Source organism: Marmota marmota, unplaced genomic scaffold, assembly GCF_001458135.2.
Source record: "Marmota marmota marmota unplaced genomic scaffold, marMar, whole genome shotgun sequence".
NCBI lineage: Eukaryota > Metazoa > Chordata > Mammalia > Rodentia > Sciuridae > Marmota > Marmota marmota.
The window spans coordinates 339660-362652 of record NW_026000078.1 but is presented as its reverse complement, the minus strand read 5'-3'; the positions used below and the strand labels follow the sequence as shown (position 1 = coordinate 362652).

At 36.6% G+C, this 22993-nt stretch overlaps 1 protein-coding gene and 1 non-coding gene across 4 annotated transcripts in view; both read left to right on the top strand.

Annotated features, from left to right (window-relative positions):
- The window catches only part of Dbt (dihydrolipoamide branched chain transacylase E2), a 58288-nt gene that overhangs the window by 21181 nt on the left and 14114 nt on the right, over positions 1 to 22993 (top strand). For 2 of the 3 annotated variants that reach the window (XM_048814611.1, XM_048814613.1), the window contains exons 4-10: positions 2884 to 3065; positions 6188 to 6309; positions 10095 to 10311; positions 10542 to 10708; positions 16680 to 16871; positions 17001 to 17072; positions 20808 to 22358. In XM_048814611.1, the coding sequence (XP_048670568.1) occupies positions 2884 to 3065; positions 6188 to 6309; positions 10095 to 10311; positions 10542 to 10708; positions 16680 to 16871; positions 17001 to 17072; positions 20808 to 20975 (1120 nt within the window). In that variant the 3' untranslated portion in view covers positions 20976 to 22358. Of the gene's footprint in view, positions 1 to 2883; positions 3066 to 6187; positions 6310 to 10094; positions 10312 to 10541; positions 10709 to 16679; positions 16872 to 17000; positions 17073 to 20807; positions 22359 to 22993 lie in introns of those variants that run through there. The other variant, XM_048814612.1, reaches the window with a different exon arrangement.
- On the top strand, positions 8523 to 8659 carry LOC125620229. Its single transcript, XR_007351834.1, has one exon. It is a non-coding gene; the product is annotated as a small nucleolar RNA SNORA2/SNORA34 family (small nucleolar RNA).

Here is a 22993-nt window from a genome sequence, read left to right as displayed (position 1 = left end):
GTTTCAAACCTCGTCTGTGAAGTTGCTGATATTTAAGGCTACCAATGATATAGGGAAATGAGGATAAGAATAGGGCAAGTTCGAATGCCATAGAACTCACTATTTTTAATGAGAATCAGTCATTTTTCTTAAATAAGTATTTCTCAGCTTTTGTAAGCTTTTTTTTTTTAATATTTATTTTTTAGTTTTCGGTAGACACAACATCTTTGCTTTTATGTGGTGCTGAGGATCGAACCTTGGCCGCACGCATGCCAGGCGAGCGCGCTACCGCTTGAGCCACATCCCCAGCCCAGCTTTTTTTTTTTAATTACCAAAATTTTAAAAAGTTAATTTTTAAAGATGAAAGATTTTTGTCAGTGTGCTTGTTGTTTACTTGGCGGAACAGATTTTTGGAGGTTGTTACTCTGACATTCTGGAAATAAAAATTATCTGTATGTGCTTTTTTTCCAGTTTATTTATTTATTTAATAATAAAATAATGAAAATAATAATAGTTAATTGTTTATGAACACAATATCTTTTTATTTTTATTTGTTTATTTTTATGTGGTGCTGAGGATTGAACCTAAGGCCTCACACATATGAGGCAAGTGCTTTACCACTGAGCTACAACCCCAGCCCCTATATGTGCTTTTACAATTAGTGTTTATGTCATGATTGATGTTTTAGCAAAGGACTGAAAACTGATTAAGACACAAAGGCAGGCATTAAGAATGGATTAATTATTATTTTGAAGAATTGATGGTAGCCAGAAATAAGCCAGACACATCAAGAGTAGTATTAGAATTTACATGTAGCATTTCAGGCTTGGACCCATTCTCCTCGTTCTGCTTGCTAAGAACATGTAATGAACATTGTAAAGCATATGAAAAATGAAAAATAGACTGGTATACAAGGACAAGCTAAAATAGTTGTAGAAAAGAAAACTGAGAAAAGTCATACCTGAAATGCAAAAACTAAGCCAGGCATGGTTGAGCTAGAGAATCATGTGTTGTAGCCCAGCATGGGCAACATAGTAAGACATTTTTTTTCTGGTGCGGATACCTGGAATTGAACTCAGTGTCAGTCAACCACTGAGCCACATCCCCAGCCTAGTTTATATTTTATTTGAAGACAGGGGCTTACTGAATTGCTTAGCTCCTAGCTTTTGCTGAGGCTGGCTTTGAACTTGCCATCCTCCTGCCTCAGCTTCCTGAGCCGCTGGGATTACAGGCGTGCGACACTGTGCCCAGCCATAGTGAGCCTCCTGTCTCAAAAATTAATTAATTGCCATTTGACCTAGCTATCCCACTCCTGGGTTTTTACCTAAAGGACTTACAATCAGCATACTATAGTAATGCAGCTATGTCTATGTTTATAGCAGCTCAATTCACAATAGCTAAAATATGGAACCAACCTAGGTGTCCTTCAATAGATGAATGGATAAAGAAAATGTGATATATATATTTCAATAGAATATTTGTCGGAGTCCAGCTCCAACAGGGGGTCTCAGGAGACGAACGGATGGTGAGGAGTCGGCGAAAGGGGGGTGGAGAAGCAACACAGACACCAAAGTGAAGGTGCCGAATCCCAATCTTTACTTGTGAAGTTGACCATATATACTTTTCATTTTGGCAGGCTCACATGTTTTTTCCTTCATACTTAATGGTCATATGAGAAATCGCAACTATACTTATTAAAGGAATACAAAAACAAACCAGCCCATTCCCAGAAACATACTGCGCTCCTCCAGAGGATGGACGCCTTGCGCCATCCACCTCAGTAGGGCCTTGCCATTGCCTGAGTCAGGGGAGGGGTGCAGCAAATATTATTCAGCTTTAAAGAAGAATGAAGTTATGGCATTTGCCAGTAAATGGATGGAGTTTGAGAGTATCATGCTAAGCGAAATAAGCCAATCCCCCTCAAAACCAAAGACTGAATGTTTTCTGTAATATGGGGATGCTAATTCACAATAAGGGGGGCCGGGCACTAGAAAAGAATAGTGTTACCATAGATTAGGTAGAGGGAAGTGAAGGGAGGGGAGGGAGGGGATGTGAAGATACAAAGGATAGGAGAACGAAACAGACATTATTACTTTATGTATATATGTGACTGTATGACCAATGTGATTCTACAACATGTACACTCAGAAAAATAAGAAATTATATCCCATCTATGTATGATATATCAAAGTGCATAAATGCATTCTACTGTCATGTATAACTAATTAAAACAAATTTAAAAATTAAAAAATAATTAATTGACTAGTTATTTCACAAAACTAATTGAAGACAATTTGTTTACTTAGTTCTAGAAATAATAAGCATTCCTTAAAGTTTTAAAAAGACTAACATAAGTTTAGTATCCATTATCCTAAATGCTTGAGACCAAAATTAATTCAGATTTTTGAGTTTTTTATATATTAGAATACTTGTATAGACTTTACACCCTTGGTCTGAAAGTCCAAAATCCAAAAGGATCCAAAATTTGAAAATTTTTAAGCAACATGTCAACTCTTACAATGTTTCAGGTTTTAGATTTTTAAGATTAGAATGCTTAACTTATAACATAGGAAAGAGAAAATTTCACTTTAAAAATACATTTTTTAACTTTTTTTTCCCAAGAAATGGGTCAGGTAGAAAATCTGGAAGTTTAATTATACTATGGATTTATGGGTTATAGATCCATAAGTGGTTAAATATTAGAAACTTTAATATTTCTTGGAGGTATATCCAAGAGACTCTGGAAGCTAGCATCATCTTCTCTGAAACATTCCTTGGTGCACTGTCTGGGAATAACTGCTAGGCTAAATGGATACTGATGCAGCGTGGCATGGCATTTAATTGTTAGGATGATCTCTAATTAGGATTGTCCATGTAAAAGTATCTCATGTCTTTTTCTTTTAGGTATGTTAAAGAAGGAGATACAGTTTCTCAGTTTGATAGCATCTGTGAAGTTCAAAGTGATAAAGCTTCTGTTACTATTACTAGTCGTTATGATGGAGTCATTAAAAAACTCTATTATAATCTAGATGATATTGCCTATGTGGGGAAGCCATTAGTGGACATAGAAACAGAAGCTTTAAAAGGTACTGTAACTGTGTTCATCTCTTTTACCAAATTGATTACTGCTGTCTTTTTGTCATTGGAACAACTTATAATTTTACCAACTTACAGGATCTGGGTTGGGTGTTTGAAAGACAAAATTAAGAAAATAGAAAAGGTTCTTAGTGATGCATGATTTTCTTTTGATATCATGAATAGTAAAATTTCATTTATTAGGAAGCCTGCCTTCTGAAAATCTTAGTGTTCAAAAAACAGAAAAACTCTCAAGAATTAAAGGGGCTGGGGATGTGGCTCAAGTGGTAGCGCGCTCGCCTGGCATGCGTGCAGCCCGGGTTCGATTCTCAGCACCACATACAAACAAAGATGTTGTACCAGCTGATAACTAAAAAATAAATATTAAAATTCTCTCTCTCTCTCTCTCATTAAAAAAAAAAAAAAAGAATTAAAGAGTCAAGTCCTAAACACTAGTCACTAAGAACAAAAATTGGAGTATACAAAGATTAACATAATGGGATAGCTTGTATTAGTGTTTCATTACGATAACAAAATACCTGATATGGGCAGTTTTTAAAGTAAAGGAAGTTTACTTAAAGTTTTATAGGGTTAAAGTCCAAGATTGGGCATCCCCATTGGTTTAAGCCTCTGGTGAGGGTCACAGATGGCAGCCCATCACAACAGAGTGTGTCTAGGAGCAAATTGGCATATTTCAAACCATGAGCAGAGAGAACTCAAAGGTTGCACAGGAACTACCCTCCAAGATCATGCCCCTGACCCGAGTGCCCTCCTCTTTTTTTGTGTATGGTGCTTGGGTTTAAACCTAGGGCTTCACAAATGCTAAGTAGGTGCTCTACTAGGCTGCTTCATCCACAGCCTCTTAAACCTCTTAAAGTTTCTACAGTATCTCATAATACTGTCACCCTAGACACCCAGCTTCCTATTACACTGACTCTTGGGGGAGACTCAAAGCACACCCAAACAATAGTAGCACTCATATGTACAAGCATTCTTTTAAAACCCAGACTTCTTAAGAAGAGAGAGAACAAAAAAGAAGTAAAACCAGAGTGAAAGTAAAGAGCTCAGCATTCTATAACATCAGCACCTGTGGAACTTATAAGCAGGGAATGTTATTCCAAAAGGTAATTCATTAAGATAATGTTATAGTGGAAAACTGAAACAATAGGTAGTCCCACTGGTGGCAGATATTTAACTCCCTACCTCAGAAGATTCCCGCCCACCTCCCAAGCAGTGGTGGGAATGGGGTTCCCCTCGGTGGAATGGGCTGGCTGAGAAAGAAAAGCTGGTGTAGAATTTGTGTCTCAAGCAATCCTCCTGCCTCAGCCTTTTAATTAGCTGTGATTATAGGTGTGCACCACCACACCTGGCTGAAAATAGAGCGGCAAAAAACACACAGAACACAGAAAGTGGGGACAGGAGGGGCAAGCTGACAGACAATCCACCTTCTGACAAAATGGAGCCCGTGCCTGCTTCATTTATATCTGGAGACATCAAAGAGATTCTATAGAATGTTTTTTTCCAAAAAAGGTTGAAGGTGGGTTGTTCAGTTCCTAATAGGTTATGTCCATCTTCAGCATTACTATGAGGAACCTTTCTAGCAGAGCAGAGGGGAAGGTCACATGCATTGGGTGATCTGTCATCCCCCAAGAGCCATGGGAAGTTCCCGATGCCAGGCCTATCCCTTCCAGGCTTTCATGCCAAGAGAAGGTCCTCTTGTATTTCACGGATGGTTTCCTGCAGAAGGTCACAAAACAAAAGTTATATCATCTATGAAATAGCCTCCCCCCCTTTTTTTGAGATGGGGTCTTGCTTTGTTGCTCAAGCTGGTATAGAACTTGTGTCTCAAGCAATCCTCCTGCCTCAGTCTTCCAAGTTGCTGTGATTATAGGTGTGCACCACCATACCTGGCTGAAAATCACTTTGATATCAGAGCCTGGGGAGTAATAAGTTCTGTGGTGGGATTCCTAAGTCAGCATTCCATCAGCAAGTGCTAAGATAAAGATATTTTAGTAGTATAGTTCAAAAGTCTGGGAGCAATATCCAAGTTATAGTGTAGCCTATATAATCATCATCATCATCACCTTTTTCAGAATCATTTTGTAATTTGTAAAATATTTGCTCCTACTCTTTTGTTTTATCATTTCATGTGAGGCAGCCCAGGATAAAGAAATGAACCCAATTTACTGGACATCGTGGCACATGCCTATAATCCCAGTGACTTGGGAAACTGAGGCAGGGTGATTATAAGTTTGAGGCCAGCCTCAACCATTTAGCAAGACCTTCAGCAACCTTCAAGCAAGACTCTATCCCAAGACCCTGACTCAAATTTAAAAAAAATTTTTTTAAGGGAAAAGGGATGTAATATTCAATGGTAAAGTATCCCAGGATCAATCCCAAGTACAAAAAAAAGAGATGAAATTTAAATATTAGAATGCAATGCTAGAACCACTAAAATTTCATCAACCCAACAAAGTGATGAAATTATTTCAGATTAGTTTCAATGCCATTCTTAGTCTCTTCTACATTGATAAAATTGAGAAATCTCCCCTGTTTATTGAGAAACCTCTCAATCTCTTCCCTGAGATTAATCTTCTTAGCATTTTTGTGATAATCAAAGAATAAAATATGTGTAAAAACACTATGGAAATTATTTGAAGTGCTGTGTAGTAAGGCCCTATTTTATTAATTAGAGCTTTACTCCAACAACTACGTGACTATTACCGTAATATGAGTTATTTCTCATATATAGCCATGTTATTCTAAAAGGCAGTATTATAGTATTATATTATCACAAAATATTTTCCAGGAAGGTGAATAGCAGTGAATTACTAGATGTTTTGAAAAAATATAGAATAACTCTGCTATATGATACCTTTGGATATTTATACATTTCCCTTATTTCAGCAAATATGTATCATCCAAGTTAGTATTGGAGTTCCTGTAATTATAACTTAAACAATACCAGGTATTGGTACCTACCTCCCATTCTATGCCTACCATTGATGTAGTTGCATGTTTTCCCACTCTAAAGTAGCCCAACTATAACCACTATTATGCATTTTGACTATGGACTTGGAGTTTTAGATATTAGAGGCCACTAAGCTTTGTAAAAAAATTTTCTTGTTTCCAGATTCAGAAGAAGATGTTGTTGAAACTCCTGCTGTGTCCCATGATGAACACATACACCAGGAGATAAAAGGCCTGAAAACACTGGCAACCCCTGCAGTTCGCCGCCTGGCAATGGAAAACAATGTGAGTTCTCTTAATATCTAAGTCTGAAACTGCACAAATGTATACATTTGTATTTCTGAAAAAGTGGCCAACTATGCAGGATGAAATGGCTTATGTTAGGATTAACAAAAGATGAAAATGGCAGGGTGTGGTGGTGAATACCTGTAATCTCAGCTGCTTGGGAGGCTAAGGCAGGAGGATTGTGTGTTCAAGGCCAGCTTTAGCAACTTAGTGAGGACCTAAGCAACTTAGTGAGACCCTGTCTCAAAATAAAATATAAAAAGGTGTGTGTGGCTCCGTGGTTAAGAGCCCCTGGGTTAAGTCCCTAATACCAAAAAAAAAGAAAATGTCTGTTATTAAAAAGTGATAGGGGGCTGGGGTTGTGGTTCAGCAGTACAGCACTCGCCTTGCACACATGAGGCCCTGGGTTCGATCCTCAGCACCACATAAAAAATAAATAAGTGAAATAAAGGTATTGTGTCCAACTATAACTAAAAAATGAATATTAAAAAAAAACTGGTAGTGGGGCTGGGGTTGTGGCTCAGTGGTAGAGTGCTTGCCTCACATATGTGAGACACTGGATTCAATTCTCAGCACCACATATAAATAAATGAATAAAAAAATAAAGGTCCATCCATAGCTAAAATAAAATATATTAAAAAAAGTCTTAGTTGGGGCTGGGATTGTGGCTCAGCGGTAGAGTGCTTGCCTAGCACGTGCAAGGCCCTGGTTCGATCCTCAGCACCACATTAAAAAAATAAATAAATGTATTATGTCCAACTACAACTAAAAAATAAATATTAAAAAAATAAAATAAAAAAGTCTTAGTGGCAAAACAGCACTTGAGAAAGGTAAGAGGGGATTATGAATTTATTACTTAACATTGAGCAGTGTGTTTTTATTCTTTCTTATAGCCTAATAAAAGAGCATTTATACATAACAGTATCTTATGTCAGGTGACCTAGAAATACAACTTGAAGTAGGAATTTGGATGTCTGTGATTCATGTATTAAAATAATAAAAATCTATGAAGGGAATGAGAGAAGCAGGATGGGAAAGGGAAAAGGAAAAATGGGATGTAGTAGCAAGGATAGGTTCTGATCCAAGAAAGATTGGGAGAATCACAGAATTGCACTGCTTTGAGGGAAGAAGGAAAACCATTTGTATTCCCTTTGCCAATCTGTATTGCCTGAGATGATCAACTTAAGAAGTGGAAAGGTTATTTGGTCTCAGTTTCAGAGTTTCCAGGCCATGACTAATTGGCCCCAGTTTTTTGGGCCTGTTGCAGCATAGTACGTCATGGTAGGTGTGCAGTAGGGGAAATCCATTCACCTCATGGCTGGGAATTGAAAGAAAGAAACCAAGCTCCACAGTCCCCCCTTAGGCACATCCCCAACAATTGGAAGACCTCCCACTAAGCCCCACTTCAAAGTTTCCACCATCTTCCAAAACCGGGGACCACATCTTTTAAGACATGGGCCTTTGGGGGACATTCCAGATCCAAACTATAGCACAGTTAGTGAGCAAATGGAGAGTATAATGAAGCCCATAAGTATTCATATATTATCTCATTTAACCCTGTGAGATAAAGAGCTGTTCTCAGACTTGTAGATGTAAAGTGACTAGTCTAAATTCACATAGCTAATACTACCAAGGAGCCAGAATGTAACAGTGAGTCAATTTCACTTCAAAACCAGTGTTCTCAGTCATCAGATACTGCCTCAGCAATCACTGTTGCAACTATTGAGCACATACAGGTTAGATACAAAATACACATTATCTCTAATAATTAAACAACCCTGTAGGGGTGGTTTGGATTATCCCCATTTTGCTGATGAGAAAGGTCAGGGAGGTTGATGAAGTAAATAGGTGTTCCAAAGCCTGAGTTCTTTCCACTGCGACCCACAGTGCAGACTTGTTTGTCTGTTTTTGAGAAAAGTAGTTAAGTTGCAGTGGGGAAAAAACAAAAGCTGTTTTGGGAATGTATAATAGAATCATTAAGATGTTCATATTCATTCAGCTAGTTACTCTGCCTTTGGGGAATTATCCCAAGAAAATAATCTGGGACATTTTCTTCCTTGTGTTTATATAGCCAAACATTAGAAAGTACATGTGTGTTCAAAATCAAGGAAATGCTTATGTAAATTATGTTATATACCCTTGATGAAATTGTATGTAATCGTTAAGTGTACTCAAATATGAAGACCATCTAGCATAATAGAAAACAGAAAATTTTGGCCCTGAATCAAGGCCAGCAGTTTGTTGAAGCTGTTGGTTTCAAGCAGGAGCCTAAAGAAATGTCTTTCTATGGTCTGTTGGCTACTTCAGAACTTCAGAAGTGTAATAGTCAATTCAATAGAAAGAAACATCTGAGGGGGGGGGGAATAAAATAGAAATTTTAATATGACACACTAGGTTATTTAGGACATCAGATGAAATAATGATTTATTGTTTTAAAAGTTATAAAACATTTTACCAGCTTTTTTCTTAGATGTATAGAAAGATCACCTGTAGAAGAAATACATGGTTTGGTTTTCCTACATGACCTCCTAAAGATACATATAATGACTAGAATATTTTTATAACTACTAGAAATTAAATGTTGGAGTTTATTATCCTAAGTCACTTTTTTTCTTTTCTTGCAGTTTGAATAATTATGAATTGAATTTAAAACTAAATATCAATGGCATTATAGTTGTTTGCATTTCCTTAAAAATTTTTGTTGAAATTCAGAGTCCACTATTGTTACAAAGTTCATAAGTTTTTTATTCTTTTAAAGTCATCTTCTAAGTAGAGGTATTGCAGGCTAGACAGAAGGGAAGGGAGGGAGCATTCGGTAGAAATGATAGTAGAATGAATCAGACATTATTATCCTGTATGCATATGATAACATGATCTGTGTAACTCTACACCATGTACAATCAGACCAATGAGAAGTTATACATACTCCATTTATGTATGATGTATCAAAATTCATTCTATTGTCATGTATAACTAATTAGAACAAATGAAAAAAGTCATCTTCTCTAGATGCACTAATACAAAGAAAATGAAGTATGACTCTAAGAAATTAATACACACTGTGTGAGGATATCATCCAAACTTGTGTTTAGTTTTATTGAAATAGAATTAAATGTTTTGTACTAATTTTTCCAAAGCAACCATCAAAAAAAATAATTTGAGAAAGCTTTTATATGATTATTTAAGCTATTATATGTTTAACTGGTAACCAACATCAGAAATATTAGTCTAAATTAGTTATGGTGTGTATTCTTATTTAAATTCTCAGTTCTCCCTTTTATGTATGTAGTCTCTAAGAATAGAAAAACTCAAGAAAGAATTAGGAAAGAGCCGAGTGTGGTGGTGCACGCCAGTGGTCCCAGCGACTCAGGAGGCTGAGAAAGGAGGATTGCAAGCTTGAGGTCAGCCTGAGCAATTTAGTGAGACCCTGTTTTACAGTTAAAAATTAAAAAAGAAAAGTAAAGAGGCCTGGAAATGTAGCTCAGTGGTAGAGTACCTCTGGGCTCAACCCCTAGTGCCTAAATAAGTAAATAAAGTAAAATTATGGATGAAATTTAAAAATACTTGACTGTTGAAAATAAGTTTTTCATGAATAGCTATGGGTTATATATAAATACCTCAAAACTACATGGGCAAATGAACAGTGTTACAAAAGTAACAAGTGATTACTTATGTAGGGGAGGTGTGGCATATATAAGATGATGAAAATGTTATTTCCTATACTAATTTATTCAGCAGACAGAGAGCAGTTGTATTTTTAACATTAAAATGTATTATTTTATTAGATCAAGTTGAGTGAAGTTGTTGGCTCAGGAAGAGATGGCAGAATACTTAAAGAAGATATTCTCAATTATTTGGAAAAGCAGACAGGAGCTATATTACCTCCTTCACCTAAAGCTGAAATTATACCACCGCCACCAAAACCAAAAGACAGGACTGTTCCCATACCAATATCAAGGCCTCCGGTATTCACAGGCAAAGACATAACGGAACCCGTAAAAGGTAAAGTCATAACAGTAACACACAGCAACAGTACATTTGTTTAGGAGGAAGCTACTTTAATAGATGCATGTCTATAATACAATGTTTTTAAGTCTTACGAAAGGGAAAGTTCAAATTCAGCATATAATTTATGATAGCTTTTCCAGAAACACTTCAATTGGTATATAGTTAATTTCTGAAGAATGGATACTATGTCAGGTTTATAAGTAAAATAATTGAATGTTTTCCAGGCTTTCAAAAAGCAATGGTTAAGACCATGTCTGCAGCCCTGAAGATACCTCATTTTGGCTATTGTGATGAGGTTGACGTTACTGAACTGGTTAAGCTACGAGAAGAATTAAAACCTATTGCTGCATCTCGTGGAATTAAACTCTCCTTTATGCCCTTTTTCTTAAAGGTGAGATTTCATTTGTTTCAGACATGTTTGTGAGTAGGACATTGACCTTTTTTTGTTTTTGTTTTTTTTTTGCAGAAATGCAATGTGCTAAACTGATTTTAATAAAATATTACTTCTCACCATATCGTATAGTTAGAAAAATGTGCAGGCACATTATTTTTTGCCTTAGAACTTATAAAATTGGAATTGTGTATTATATTCTTATCTGCTTATCTCTCTGAACATGAGGATGGTGTTGGAGGTTGGGGTTGTCCTGCCAGTTAGTCAAAGCTTTTAATTCTGAAAGGATCACAGGAAAGTCTGCTTTGAAGTAAAATGAGATTTTGTATTGATTTTATATATTGCTGACATGCATTTATTTTCATTTCTTCAACAAACTTAGGTGGAGGCTCCTGTGAATCATTTCTAGTGTCACTAGATCCTGGGGCCAGTATACAGTGAAACCATCAGCTGACCTTGAGCAACTCATAGTATAGCTCACATTAATGACCAGTGTGAAGTAGCTACCATGTGGTAGGCCCTGTAGTAAGCATGCCATGTGTAGTATCTCTTAATCCTCAGAGTAACCCTGACATGTAAATATTACTGACCTCATTTTCCTTTTTAAAAAAAATTTAGGCCTCCAAAAGATTGAGAAACCTGTCAAGGAAACATAGCTAACCAGTAAAAATTCTTAAGTTTCTGGTTTTGGTGTATTTATTTGAAAGTGCATACTGATGTTTCTACCTTCTTGCTCCACAAGACTGATCTTCCTTAAAACAGATTATTTTATTAGTTCCTGACTCTTTTTAGTGGTTCTCTTTCTTTGCCTTTAGGATAGTTTTCAAACTCCTTAATATGACATTCAAATACTGTAAGTCCCTGCTGTCTTTGTCTCCAGTCTTCTCTCTCATGGTCGTTGCCTCTGATAGTCATAGTAAGCTATGCCTAGTTGGTGGAATACATAATTCCTTCTTAAATGCCGCTCTTCTCTTGACCAAATACCTGCACATCCTAAATACCAAATTGTTTAGATATAAACTCTTCTAGAAGCTTCTGTGGCTGTCACTGTTTGAGTTAAATACACTTTTATTTCCCCTTCTAATGTGTATATCTCAGTGTATTGCCAGTGTTTACTTGGTTGTCTCTTTGCTGGACACTGAGACTCATTTGACAGAAACCATTCTCCTTGAGCAGCCACGCTGACAAGTAAGTGCATGCTCTATAGAAATGAGATGTAGTAGATGTCTGTAGGTGAAGGAGAGCATCTGGACTCTGTGAAAGCTGTAGGGAGTCAGCTGTCGAGACGAGGCAGTGGAAATAGGTGGAAGACATCACCCAAATTGTGTGTGAATTAGAAGGTGGTGAAGGGTTACACAGGGATGAGTAGAAGTTGAATTGGCAAAGAAAGTTGATGGTGAGTGGAGATAGACCAGGAAAGAGTTGCTTAGAGGCCAAGTAACTGGTTTCTGTTGCTATACAGCAAACTACCTTAAAATTTAATTGTTTAAAAAATAGTTGTTTAGGGGCTGGGCTGTAGCTCAGTGGTAAAGTCCTTGCCTTACATGTGTGAGGCACCAGGTTCGATCCTTAGCACCACATTAAAAATAAATAAAGATACTGTGTGTTCGTCTACAACTAAACAAATATTAAAAAAAAAAAAAATAGCTGTTTATTGAGTCACTTGAGTCTGTAGGAGAGTGAGTGAGTCTGCTGTCCTCAGCAGTGTTCTCATGTCTGCAGTCAGCTCATAGGTGGGCAAGGGACCGGCTGGTATGGAATGGCCTCCACAGGGATGAATCATTTCTCTCCCACATCTCTCTTCTCCCCAGCATGCTCACCTATAAATGGTCTCAGCACTGGAAGGGTTGACAGAGAAAGCAGAAATGTGCAAGCCCACTTTTTTTTCCCCCCAAGACCATTTTTTCCCCAAGCTCTGCTGCTTCAAATTTGTTCTTATCTTTGACCAAAACAAGTCACATATTGAAGCTCAGTGCTTAATAGGGCACTATTAAGGGCCAGGAGGCCAGGAGGAGTGGGACCATTGATTCAGCCTGTCTTGCCCCAGAGAAAGGAGGGAAGTAGATGGCAGTTTTGTGCTTCACAAAGGTTAAACAGGACAAGGGTAGCAATGCTATTGGAGTAATCATTGGGAAGTTGTGAGTGGCGTCTACCAAGATAGGTGGAAGAAGGTGTTGTCGAGGTACAAGTATGATTGCAGTTCATTGGGGAATGAATAGGAATTGAAGAAGAGGAGAGACAAAGAAATTCCCCTGGCCTTAGGGGAAAAAGAGTTGGGTTGGGGGAAGGCAACCTTGAATAGCAAGAGAGTGCCACCATGTTTTGACTGGCTTTTTCTCACTGCCTCCTGGTGATAGCATGTCTATTTGGAAGCTAGAGTAGACCAGTTCTTAAATATATTGGATCTCTTTTATTGCCATTTTTCTTTATTGTTCCAGTCTAAATGAAATATCTGATAGGTATTTTGAAAATAAAATTTAGTGAACTTTGTTTTAAAATAGCATATAGATTTTAGTACGTTTAAAAAATACTACAAGAGCTGGGATTGTAGCTCAGTGGTAGAACATTTGCCTCACACGCGGGAGGCCCTGGGTTTGATTTTCAGCACCACATGAAAATAAGTAAATAAAAATAAAGATATTGTGTCCACTTACAACTAAAAAAAATATTTTAAAAAATACTACAAAATATTTATGTAGAGGGAAAATTACCTAATCCATGGGCACGTGTCTTGTATTTTCTTTTACAAATTTGGGTTATGCTCAAAAACACTTTTTTTTTTTTTTTTTGGAGGTGGGGAACATGTACTGGGGATTGAACTCAGGGGCACTCAACCACTTAGCCACATCCCCAGCCCTATTTTTTTAATTTTTTAAATTTTTTTTCTTTTAGTTGTCAATGGACCTTTACTTTATTTATTTATATGCAGTGCTGAGAATCAAACCCAGCGCCTCCCACGTGCTAGGCAAGCGCTCTACTGCTGAGCCACAACCTCAGTCCCCTTTTTTTGTATTTTATTTAGAGACAGGGTCTCACTGAGTTGCTTAGCGCCTCGCTGTTGCTGAGGCTGGCTCTGAACTCACAGTCTTTCTGCTTCAGCCTCCCAAGCTGCTAGGATTACAGGGTGCGCCACCATGCCTGGCTCACAGTACTTTTTATGTGTAACACTTTAGCCTTACTTATATATTTCTACATAAAGAAGATAAAAGTTATAGTTAACAAATGAAATGCTTGCTAAAACTTTCAAGTCATAAAAATTCAGGAATTTTTTTTTTCTGTTTTAGAAACTATTCTTTTATTTTTTAAAAAAATTGTTCTAATTAGTTATACATGACAGCAGAATGCATTTGACATTATACACAAGTGGGGCACAACTTCTCCCTCTGGCCTTACATGATGCAGAGTCACACTGGTCCTGTAATAATACATGTATATAGGGTCATAATGTCTGTCTCATTCCACCATCCTTCCCACCTTCAAACCACCTCCCCTTCATTCACACCCCACTTCACAATCCAAAGTTTCTCCATTTTCCCTACCTCCCATCCCCTGTGTGAATTATAGATCAGCATCCGCTTATCAGAGAAAACATTTGGCCTTAGCTCATTTCGCTTAGCATGATATTCTCCACCTCCATCCATTTACCTGAAAGTGCCATAATTTCATTCTTTAAGGCTGAGTAATATGCTATTACGTATGTGCACCATATTTTCTCATCCATTCATCTGTTGAAGGACATCTAGGTTGGTTTTTTAGTTGAGCTAGTGTGAATTAAGCTGCTATAAATATTGATATAGGTGCATCATTGTAGTATGCTGATTTTAAGTCCTTTGGGTATAAACAGAGGTGTGGGATAGCTGAGTCAAATGGTGGTTCTATTCCCAGTTTTCTGAGGAATGTCCATACTGCTTTCCACATTGGCTGTACCAATTTGCAGTCCCACCAGCAATGTATGAGTGTGCCTTTTTCCCTACATCCTCATAAACATTTATCATTGCTTGTATTCTTGATGATTGCCATTCTGACTGGTGTGAGACGAAAAATTAGAGTACCTTTGATTTGCATTTCTCTAATCACTAGAGATGTTGAACATTTTATGAATATATGAATATTTGTTGATCAGTTGTATTTCTTTTTCTATGAAGTGTCTGTTCAGTTCCTTAGCCCATTTATTGACTTTTTTTTTCTGTTAAGTTTTTAGAATTCTTTGTATATCTTGGAGATTAGTGCTCTACCTGAAATATGTGTGATAAAGATTTTCTCCCATTCTGTAGGATCTCTCTTCAAGTTATTGATTGTTTCCTTTTCTGAGAAGAAGCTTTTTAGTTTGAATCCATGCCATTTATTGATTCTTGATTTTACTTGTTGNATTAAAAAAAAAAAAAAAAAAAAAAGAAATACAGAACCAGATATGAGCTTAGAGGACTAGGATATAGTTCAGCAGTAGAAGAGCACTTGCCTAGCATTCACAAGGCCCTGGGTTTGATCCACTGCAATACACACACACACACACACACACACACACACACAGTGAGCTTAGATTCTTTAGGGGATCAGATTTAAAATATTCCAATATGATTAAAATAGGCAATTGTATTTAATTTTGTTTAATAAATAGGACAAGAAATCTAGACAAAATAATGATATTTACCTTCAATTCCATGACTTTAAAGTAACTTACTGTTTATGTTGAGATATATGTTCTTCCAGGATTTCATTTTTTACATACTTTAGAAAAATATTTGAAAATTTTCTTGCTTCTTTTTTCCTTTTTTATATATTATGGGCATTATTATATGTCAATAAATATAGCTTTGATATTCAACTGATCAGTAACCTATGATAAATATTTTGATTATTTGCAGTTTCTCAAACTTAAAAGCCATCTGTATTCAACATCCCTATTCATTCCTATATTCTTCTGTATTTATCTCTTAGCACAATTTTTTATGAATGTTGGTACAGATTGTCAGCTCTTCTCCAGAAAATCTATACCAGTTTACACTCCCACTAACAACATATGCCCTACTTTCCTACTGGCAAAGCAATTATCATTTTTCAAAAAAAAATTTTTTTAATTGTTTTATTTCATGTATTTTTCTTTCCTTTTTGCAGTACTAGAGATTAAACCCAGAGGCACTCTACCACTGAGTCATATCCCCAACCTTTTTTTAAAAAATATTTTTTAGTTGTAGATGGACACAATAGCTTTATTTTTTTATCTTTATGTGGTGCTGAGGACCAAACCCAGTGCCTCACACATGTGAGTTAAGTGCTCTACCACTGAGATACATCCCCAGCTCATATCCCCAACCCTTTTTATTTTTATTTTGAAACAGGATCTTGCTAAGTTGCCAAGATTAACCTTAGACTTGTATTCCTATTACCTCAGCCCCCTGAGTTGCTGGGATTACAGGTGTGTGCCACTGCACCCACCTCCAATGCTAATCTTTACTAGTCTCTCCAGATATAGAGGATATACAGGGACTTTGAAAGCCGAACAAAATTATGCCTTTTATTTTTATTTTTATTTTGAAAGATGGTCTCATAAGTTGCTGAGGCTGGCCTTGAACTTGTGATCCTCCTGAGTTAAGGGCCATTATACCTGCTTAAAATCATTTCTTGTATCTGGGCACCATGGTACATGCCTGTAATCCCAGCAGCTTGGGAGGCTGAGGAAGGGGGATCACAGATTCAAAGTCATCCTCAGCATTTTAGTGAGGCCGTAAGCAACTCAGTGAGACCTCGTCTCTAAATAAAGTATTTAAAAGGTCTAGGGGTGTGCTCAGTGGTTAAGTGCCCCTGGGTTCAATCCCCTGGTACCAAAAAAAAAAAATTGTTTCTTATAAGTCATTGTCAATTTGGAGAAAGTAGTTGTTGATGGTTATTTTAGAAAATGGTGAAGTTTTATCCTTCCTTTACTTTTAACTTATTTATTAAAAAACTGTTGTATAATTTTTTTATTTCTTAGGCTTCACATAACATTGGGATAGCAATGGACACTGAACAGGGGTTGATTGTCCCTAATGTGAAAAATGTTCAGATCCGCTCTGTATTTGAGATTGCCACTGAATTGAACCGCCTCCAGAAATTGGGCTCTGCCGGTCAGCTCAGCACCAGTGACCTTACCGGAGGAACATTTACTCTTTCCAACATTGGATCAGTGAGTGATGATGTTCAGATTCATGAACCATCATTTAAAGTTTTGTTCGTATGCTTAGTTAAAAATATAAAATGATATTTGCCATTTGTTCTTTAAACTCTTAATCCTACTCTCTTTCTTTTTTTAAAGATTGGTGGCACTTATACCAAGCCAGTGATATTGCCACCTGAAGTAGCCATTGGGGCCCTTGGATCAATTATGGTATGTGTATTACATAATTAAAAACAATTTAAAGCAAATTAGGGAAGTAAGCACAAAGTAGAGTTATCATTCCTAAGTTTTTCCCCTTACTTTGTAGGTGTGAGTTTGTGAAGTTTGGCTTAATCAGTTGTTTCTTCCTAATTGCAGGTAGCCCTGCAATTCTGGTGGCTGCTGCCATGGGCAATAAATGGTGATCTAGATTGTTTAGGTTCAGGTCAATCAAAATCTTTTTCTCTGTAAAACTGAAAGTCTGTACCCACCCTGCCTCTTCCCAGCCCCCACACCTGCCATTCTACTCTTTGCATTAACTACTCTTATACTTCATGTAAGTAGAATCATGCATAGTTACCCTTTTGTGTATAGCTTACTTCATTTAGCATATAATTTTCCAAGTTCATCCATATTGTAGTATATATGAGAATTTCACTTGTTTTTAAGCCTTGATAATAATCTATTGTATGTATATATTATGTTTTGCTTCTCCATTCGTCTGCCAGTGAATATTTGGATTATTTCCATTTTCTTGTCAATTGTGAATAACACTGCATGAACATTAGTGTACAAATATCTGCTCAGCAGATATATATTTTTTATTATTTGCAGCACAACTTTTCATTTCTCTGGCTGTACACAATGTAGCATCACATCATATGTGCAGTCATACATGTACCTAGGGTAATAATGTCCATCTCATTCTACCATCTTTCCTTCCCCCATACTCCCTCCCCCTCCCTCCTGCCCAATTAAAGTTCCTCCATTTTTCTCACCCTCCCATTATGGATCATCGTCCACTTTTCAGAGTTTGGCTTTGGTTTTTTGGGATTGGCTTACTTTGTTTAGCATGATATTCTTCTATCCATTTACCTTCAAATGTAATAATTTTATTCTCTTTTAATGCTAAGTAATATTCCATTGTGTACATATACCACAGTTTTGTTGTTTTTTTTTTTTTATCCATTCATCTATTGAAGGGCATCTAGGTTGGTTCCACAGTTTAGCTATTGTGAACTGAGCTGCTATTAACATTGATGTGGCTGTGTTATTATAGTATACTGATTTTAAGTCCTTTGGGTATAGAGCAAGGAGTGGGATAGCTGGGTCAAATGGTGGTTCCATTCCAAGTTTTCTAAGAAATCTCCATAGTGCTTTCCAGAGTGGTTGCACCAATTTGCAGTCCCACTAACAGTGTATGAGTATGCACTTTCCCCCACATCCTCACCACACTTATTGTTGCTTGTATTCTTGATAATTGCCATTCTGACTGGAGCGAGATGAAATTTTAGAGTCGTTTTGATTGCATTTCTCTAATTACTAGAGATGTTGAACATTTTTTCATATATTTGTTGATCAAAAGTATATCTTCTTTTGAGAAGTGTCTGTTCAGCAACTAAGCCCATTTATTGATTGGGTTGTTTGGGTTTTTTTGTGTTAAGTGTTCTGAGTTCTTTATGTATTCTGGAGATTAGTGCTGTATCTGACCTGCCTGTGGCAAAAATTTGCTCCCCAAAATGTAGGCTCTCTCTTCACCTTGTTGTTTGTTTCTTTTGCTGAGAAGAAGCTTTTTAGTTTGAAATCATACCATTTATTAGTTTTTTATTTGATTTGATTATATTTGCACTTTAAGAGTCTTGTTAAGGAAGTTGGGGCCTAATCTGATGTGGTAAAGATTTGGGCCTACTTTTTCCTCTATTACTCTCAGGGTCTCTGGTCTAATTCCTATGTCCTTGATCCACTTTGAGTTGAGTTTTGTGCATGGTGAGAGACAGGGGTTTATTTTCATTTTGTTGCATATGGATTTCCAGTTCTCCCAGTATCAGCCAGGTGTATTTTTAAAGAATTGGTTTACCTATGGTTTCTTCAAGATATGAAGTATAGATCTTAGAATATAAATATTAATTGTGACTTAATGTAGTCTTTGTTCAGTAGGGACAAATAGTATTTAATTTCTCTCTCCCTCCATTTCATCTCTCCTTTCCTGTTTTTTTTTAACTATAAATTTTAAATTCCTTATTGCTAAATTGTCTAAGACACCAAAACCTCCTTGATACTCAATACTGTTTTCCTTTTCTTGACTTTTATTTTTTTAATATTATTTTTAGTTGTCGATGGACACAGTATCCTTATTTATTTATTTCTTGTGGTGCTGAGGATCAAACCCAGTGCCTCACACCTGCTAGGCAAGCACTCTACCACTGAGTACAACAATCCCTTGCTTGACCTTTTAACTGTATTTGAGACAGTGATCCATTCCATTGAGTTGCAGAATATCTTGCTGTACTGGTTTTCCTCCTTTCTCGGTGCCCATTAGCTCTGAGTCTCCTTTGTTGTACACCCTCATTTCCCCAATATCTAAACATTGGAGTACCCAAGTTCAGTTCTAGCCCTTTTCTTTATCTGATCCAGTCTCACGGCTGTAATACCATTTACACACCTATGTCTCTCAAATTTGTATCTCCAGACTGGACCTCAGCTTTCAAATCCAAACTCACATATCCTGCTTGGAGGTCAATAAGCATCTCAGGTTTTAACAGATCTAGAACTAAGCTCCTGCTCCTTTCCTCACCACCATCCTGCTCCTCTTGAAATCTTCCCCATTTGTGAGTAAGAGTTCAGCTGAGACACCTCCAGTGGCTTCTCATCTCACTCAGCCAAAAACAGGGTAGCCACAATGGCCTACCTAGAACCACAGGGATGCCACTCAGTATGACCAAGGACCTCTGTTGGGCTGCAACTATTGTGTCTAAGATGAGGCAGTAAGTACAGATGGAAAGGGTAGACCTTGGAAACTTTTAAAGCAGTTTACAGAGTGATTTTGTATAATAAATCCAATAAGAAGTTGGAGCTAGTAATTTCTATTTCTTTCTTTCTTTCTTTCTTTCTTTCTTTCTTTCTTTCTTTCTTTCTTTCTTTCTTTCTTTCTTTTTTTTTGGTATCAGGGATTGAACTGATACTGATAATGATACACTGAGCCACATCCCCAGCCCTATTTTATATTTTATTTAGAGACAGGATGTCACTGAGTTGTTTAGCATCTTGCTTTTGCTGAGGCTGGCTTTGAACTCAGCATCCTCCTGCCTCAGCCTCCTAAGCCACTGGGATTACAGGCATGCATCACTGTGCCGGGCTCTATTTCTTTTTTAATAGTTTACTTTTAGTATGCTTTTTAAAAAATAGCCTACCATGGATTAGACATTTTATTTTAAGAAAAGATCCTTTACCAAATATAGATTGAGAAACACTACCTTTCATGACGTACCCCCACCCCACCCCGTGTTCCACCCTCACCCCTGCCCTCCACTGTAGTCATCTTCCAGCTTTGGTTTTCCTACAACACTCTGGTTGTGCTCCCCACCATCTCCTCAGGTATCCATAAGGCTCATTTCCTTCTTGTCCTCAGTGAGGGGGCTTGGAATCCTCAACTTTTATGGGCTCTCCCAGGGTCCATAGAGTACCTGGCACATAATAGGTGCTTGTTAAATATTGATAAATATTTGAAATTGAGATGAAGTCTATGGTAGGTGTGGCAATTATATAGAGATATAAGATAACCTTGTAGAAACGGAATGCTTAGGGCACATCCTCCCAAAGATAGGAATAATAGGAGTTAGTATTTTGGGATGTCTACATCATCTCTATCATAGAGAAGAGGGTTTGCCTGATTTTATACCATTGTCAGCAGAGTTTGACTTTTGAGCAATGAAAGTTTACCTATTTATTTGTTTTCCTTATTTCTAGGCCCTTCCCCGATTTAACCAGAAAGGAGAAGTATATAAAGCACAGATAATGAATGTGAGCTGGTCGGCTGATCACAGAATTATTGATGGTGCTACAATGTCACGCTTCTCTAATTTGTGGAAATCCTACTTAGAAAACCCAGCTTTTATGCTACTAGATCTGAAATGAAGATGAATAAGACATTCTTGAACTTTCTGAGCTTCCAAAGTATGTAAAGCCTCGCTGTGCCAGCACACATTCTTCATCATGATTTGTATTATAAATGATTTGTATTTTATGATTAAGGTTCTAAGGCACAATATTTATCACTACTATGTTAACTGTTTAATGAAAATGAGTAATAGTGTAATAGGTCTCCTGGGGCTGTCACATTTTATAGGTCAGAGTGGGACTTCTTGATATGGTGCTGAGGTCTGTGTGTCAGTGGATTGAAACTGAGAAGAAAACAAAAGCATTGTTACTAACAGGCAAGTAGCCATATACACACAGCATTTGCTTCTTCCTTCCTTTCTTTCTTAACTAATTCTTAATGAAACTTTATACTTAATTGGGGAAAGGAATTTGTATACCAAAACATTTTCCATTTCCCTATAATCATGCTTATCGATATATAAGTGCAATTATACTTCTTTTAAGATATTTAGGTATATATATATATATACTCTTGTTCTGTGTAGAGAGAATCATGTATGAATGCCTTATTTATATAAATTAACAGCTTTTAAAAGGGGAAATTATAGCCTAATCTTAATGATAGTTTTATAATCAGTAAGGCTGTTAAAGGTACCTGTTTAAAGTGGATATACTTTGGCATTTAGTTGGGAAGAAACTTCACTTTCAACAACTTACTTCATGTGAGGAAAGTATTTTAAATGTTGCAGCTGCTAATTTTTTTTTTTTAAATTCAAAAGCCTGCTGCCTTTTAATTTTCTTGATTTTTAGCTACAAATAGATTAAGAAGAGAAAAAAGTGTCTATTCCATCCTTCATATCCTGAGTAGGAACATGAATAAAAGGAGAGAAGAGTCTGATGAGTAATTATGAATATAAAAATAAAATAATGAAATTTATTCAGAAAGGAAGGCTTCATAATGATTATTTTGTTAAAGGTTCACTTTAATCAGAAATATCAAGATGAATGTAATCCAGCATTGGGATTTGAATTCAGAAATCTGAGTTGTTTCTGATATTGTTTAATTGAATACTGTATGCCAAAATTCATTGTTCATGTGAAGTTTTGTGGCAGAAAAAGATCATTTTAATGTCTACTTGAATTTTTTTTCTAAATGGGAATAGTTTTTAAATCAAAATAATAAATTAAATAAATACTGTTATTTTAAAAATTCAGATAATATGGAAGTTACAAACAAAATAAGATATAATCCATAGTCCTACCACTATTAACATTTTGAAGTATCTATATGCTTATTCTTTTTATAAAAATTGGATCATAGTATATGTACTATTTGATCATTTTAATTTTTTTTCAACTTGTCATTATTTTCTGGATTCCTATATGTCAATAAACAGTTCCACATTATCATATTTTAAATGATTGTATAATATTCTATTGATGTATTTATTATACATTCAGATATCAAATATCTACTGTATACTAAGAATGGTTCTAAGCTCTGGGCACACAGTGCCTGCCCTCATGGTCCCTGCCTTGATTGGACTTACAGTCTAATGAAGAAAACAGATACTAAAATTCATAAAAATAAAAATATAATTATATTTCTACACAGGGAAAAGAACAGGATACTAAGAACTATCTAATAGAAGTTTCTGAATCTGTCTAAGACAATCAGAAGATAGGTGTCATATAATTTAACCAGTTCCCCACTGATGGGCATTTGCTGAATTTTAAATGAAGAATAACATGATCAGTAAAGCCTTACCCTTTGCATAAAGGAGAAGGAGGCCTGAAGTAAATATGCACCATATCCGCCTGAAGGTTCAACATCATTGGCTCAAGATAATTCTCATCATCTTGTCCTATCCCATGCCAATGCCATTATCATCTCTATAGTCTCATCCACTGAGAATTCAACAAAGGATTCATTCCCTGTTGTGTGTAAGGACCTTCAGGATGGCAGGATCCCCTGGAGGAAGGCAGAGGCAGGAGCCTGGCTCTGGCAGCAGTGCTATTCCACAAGGCTGTCCACATCCTGGGGTGTGCCAGGG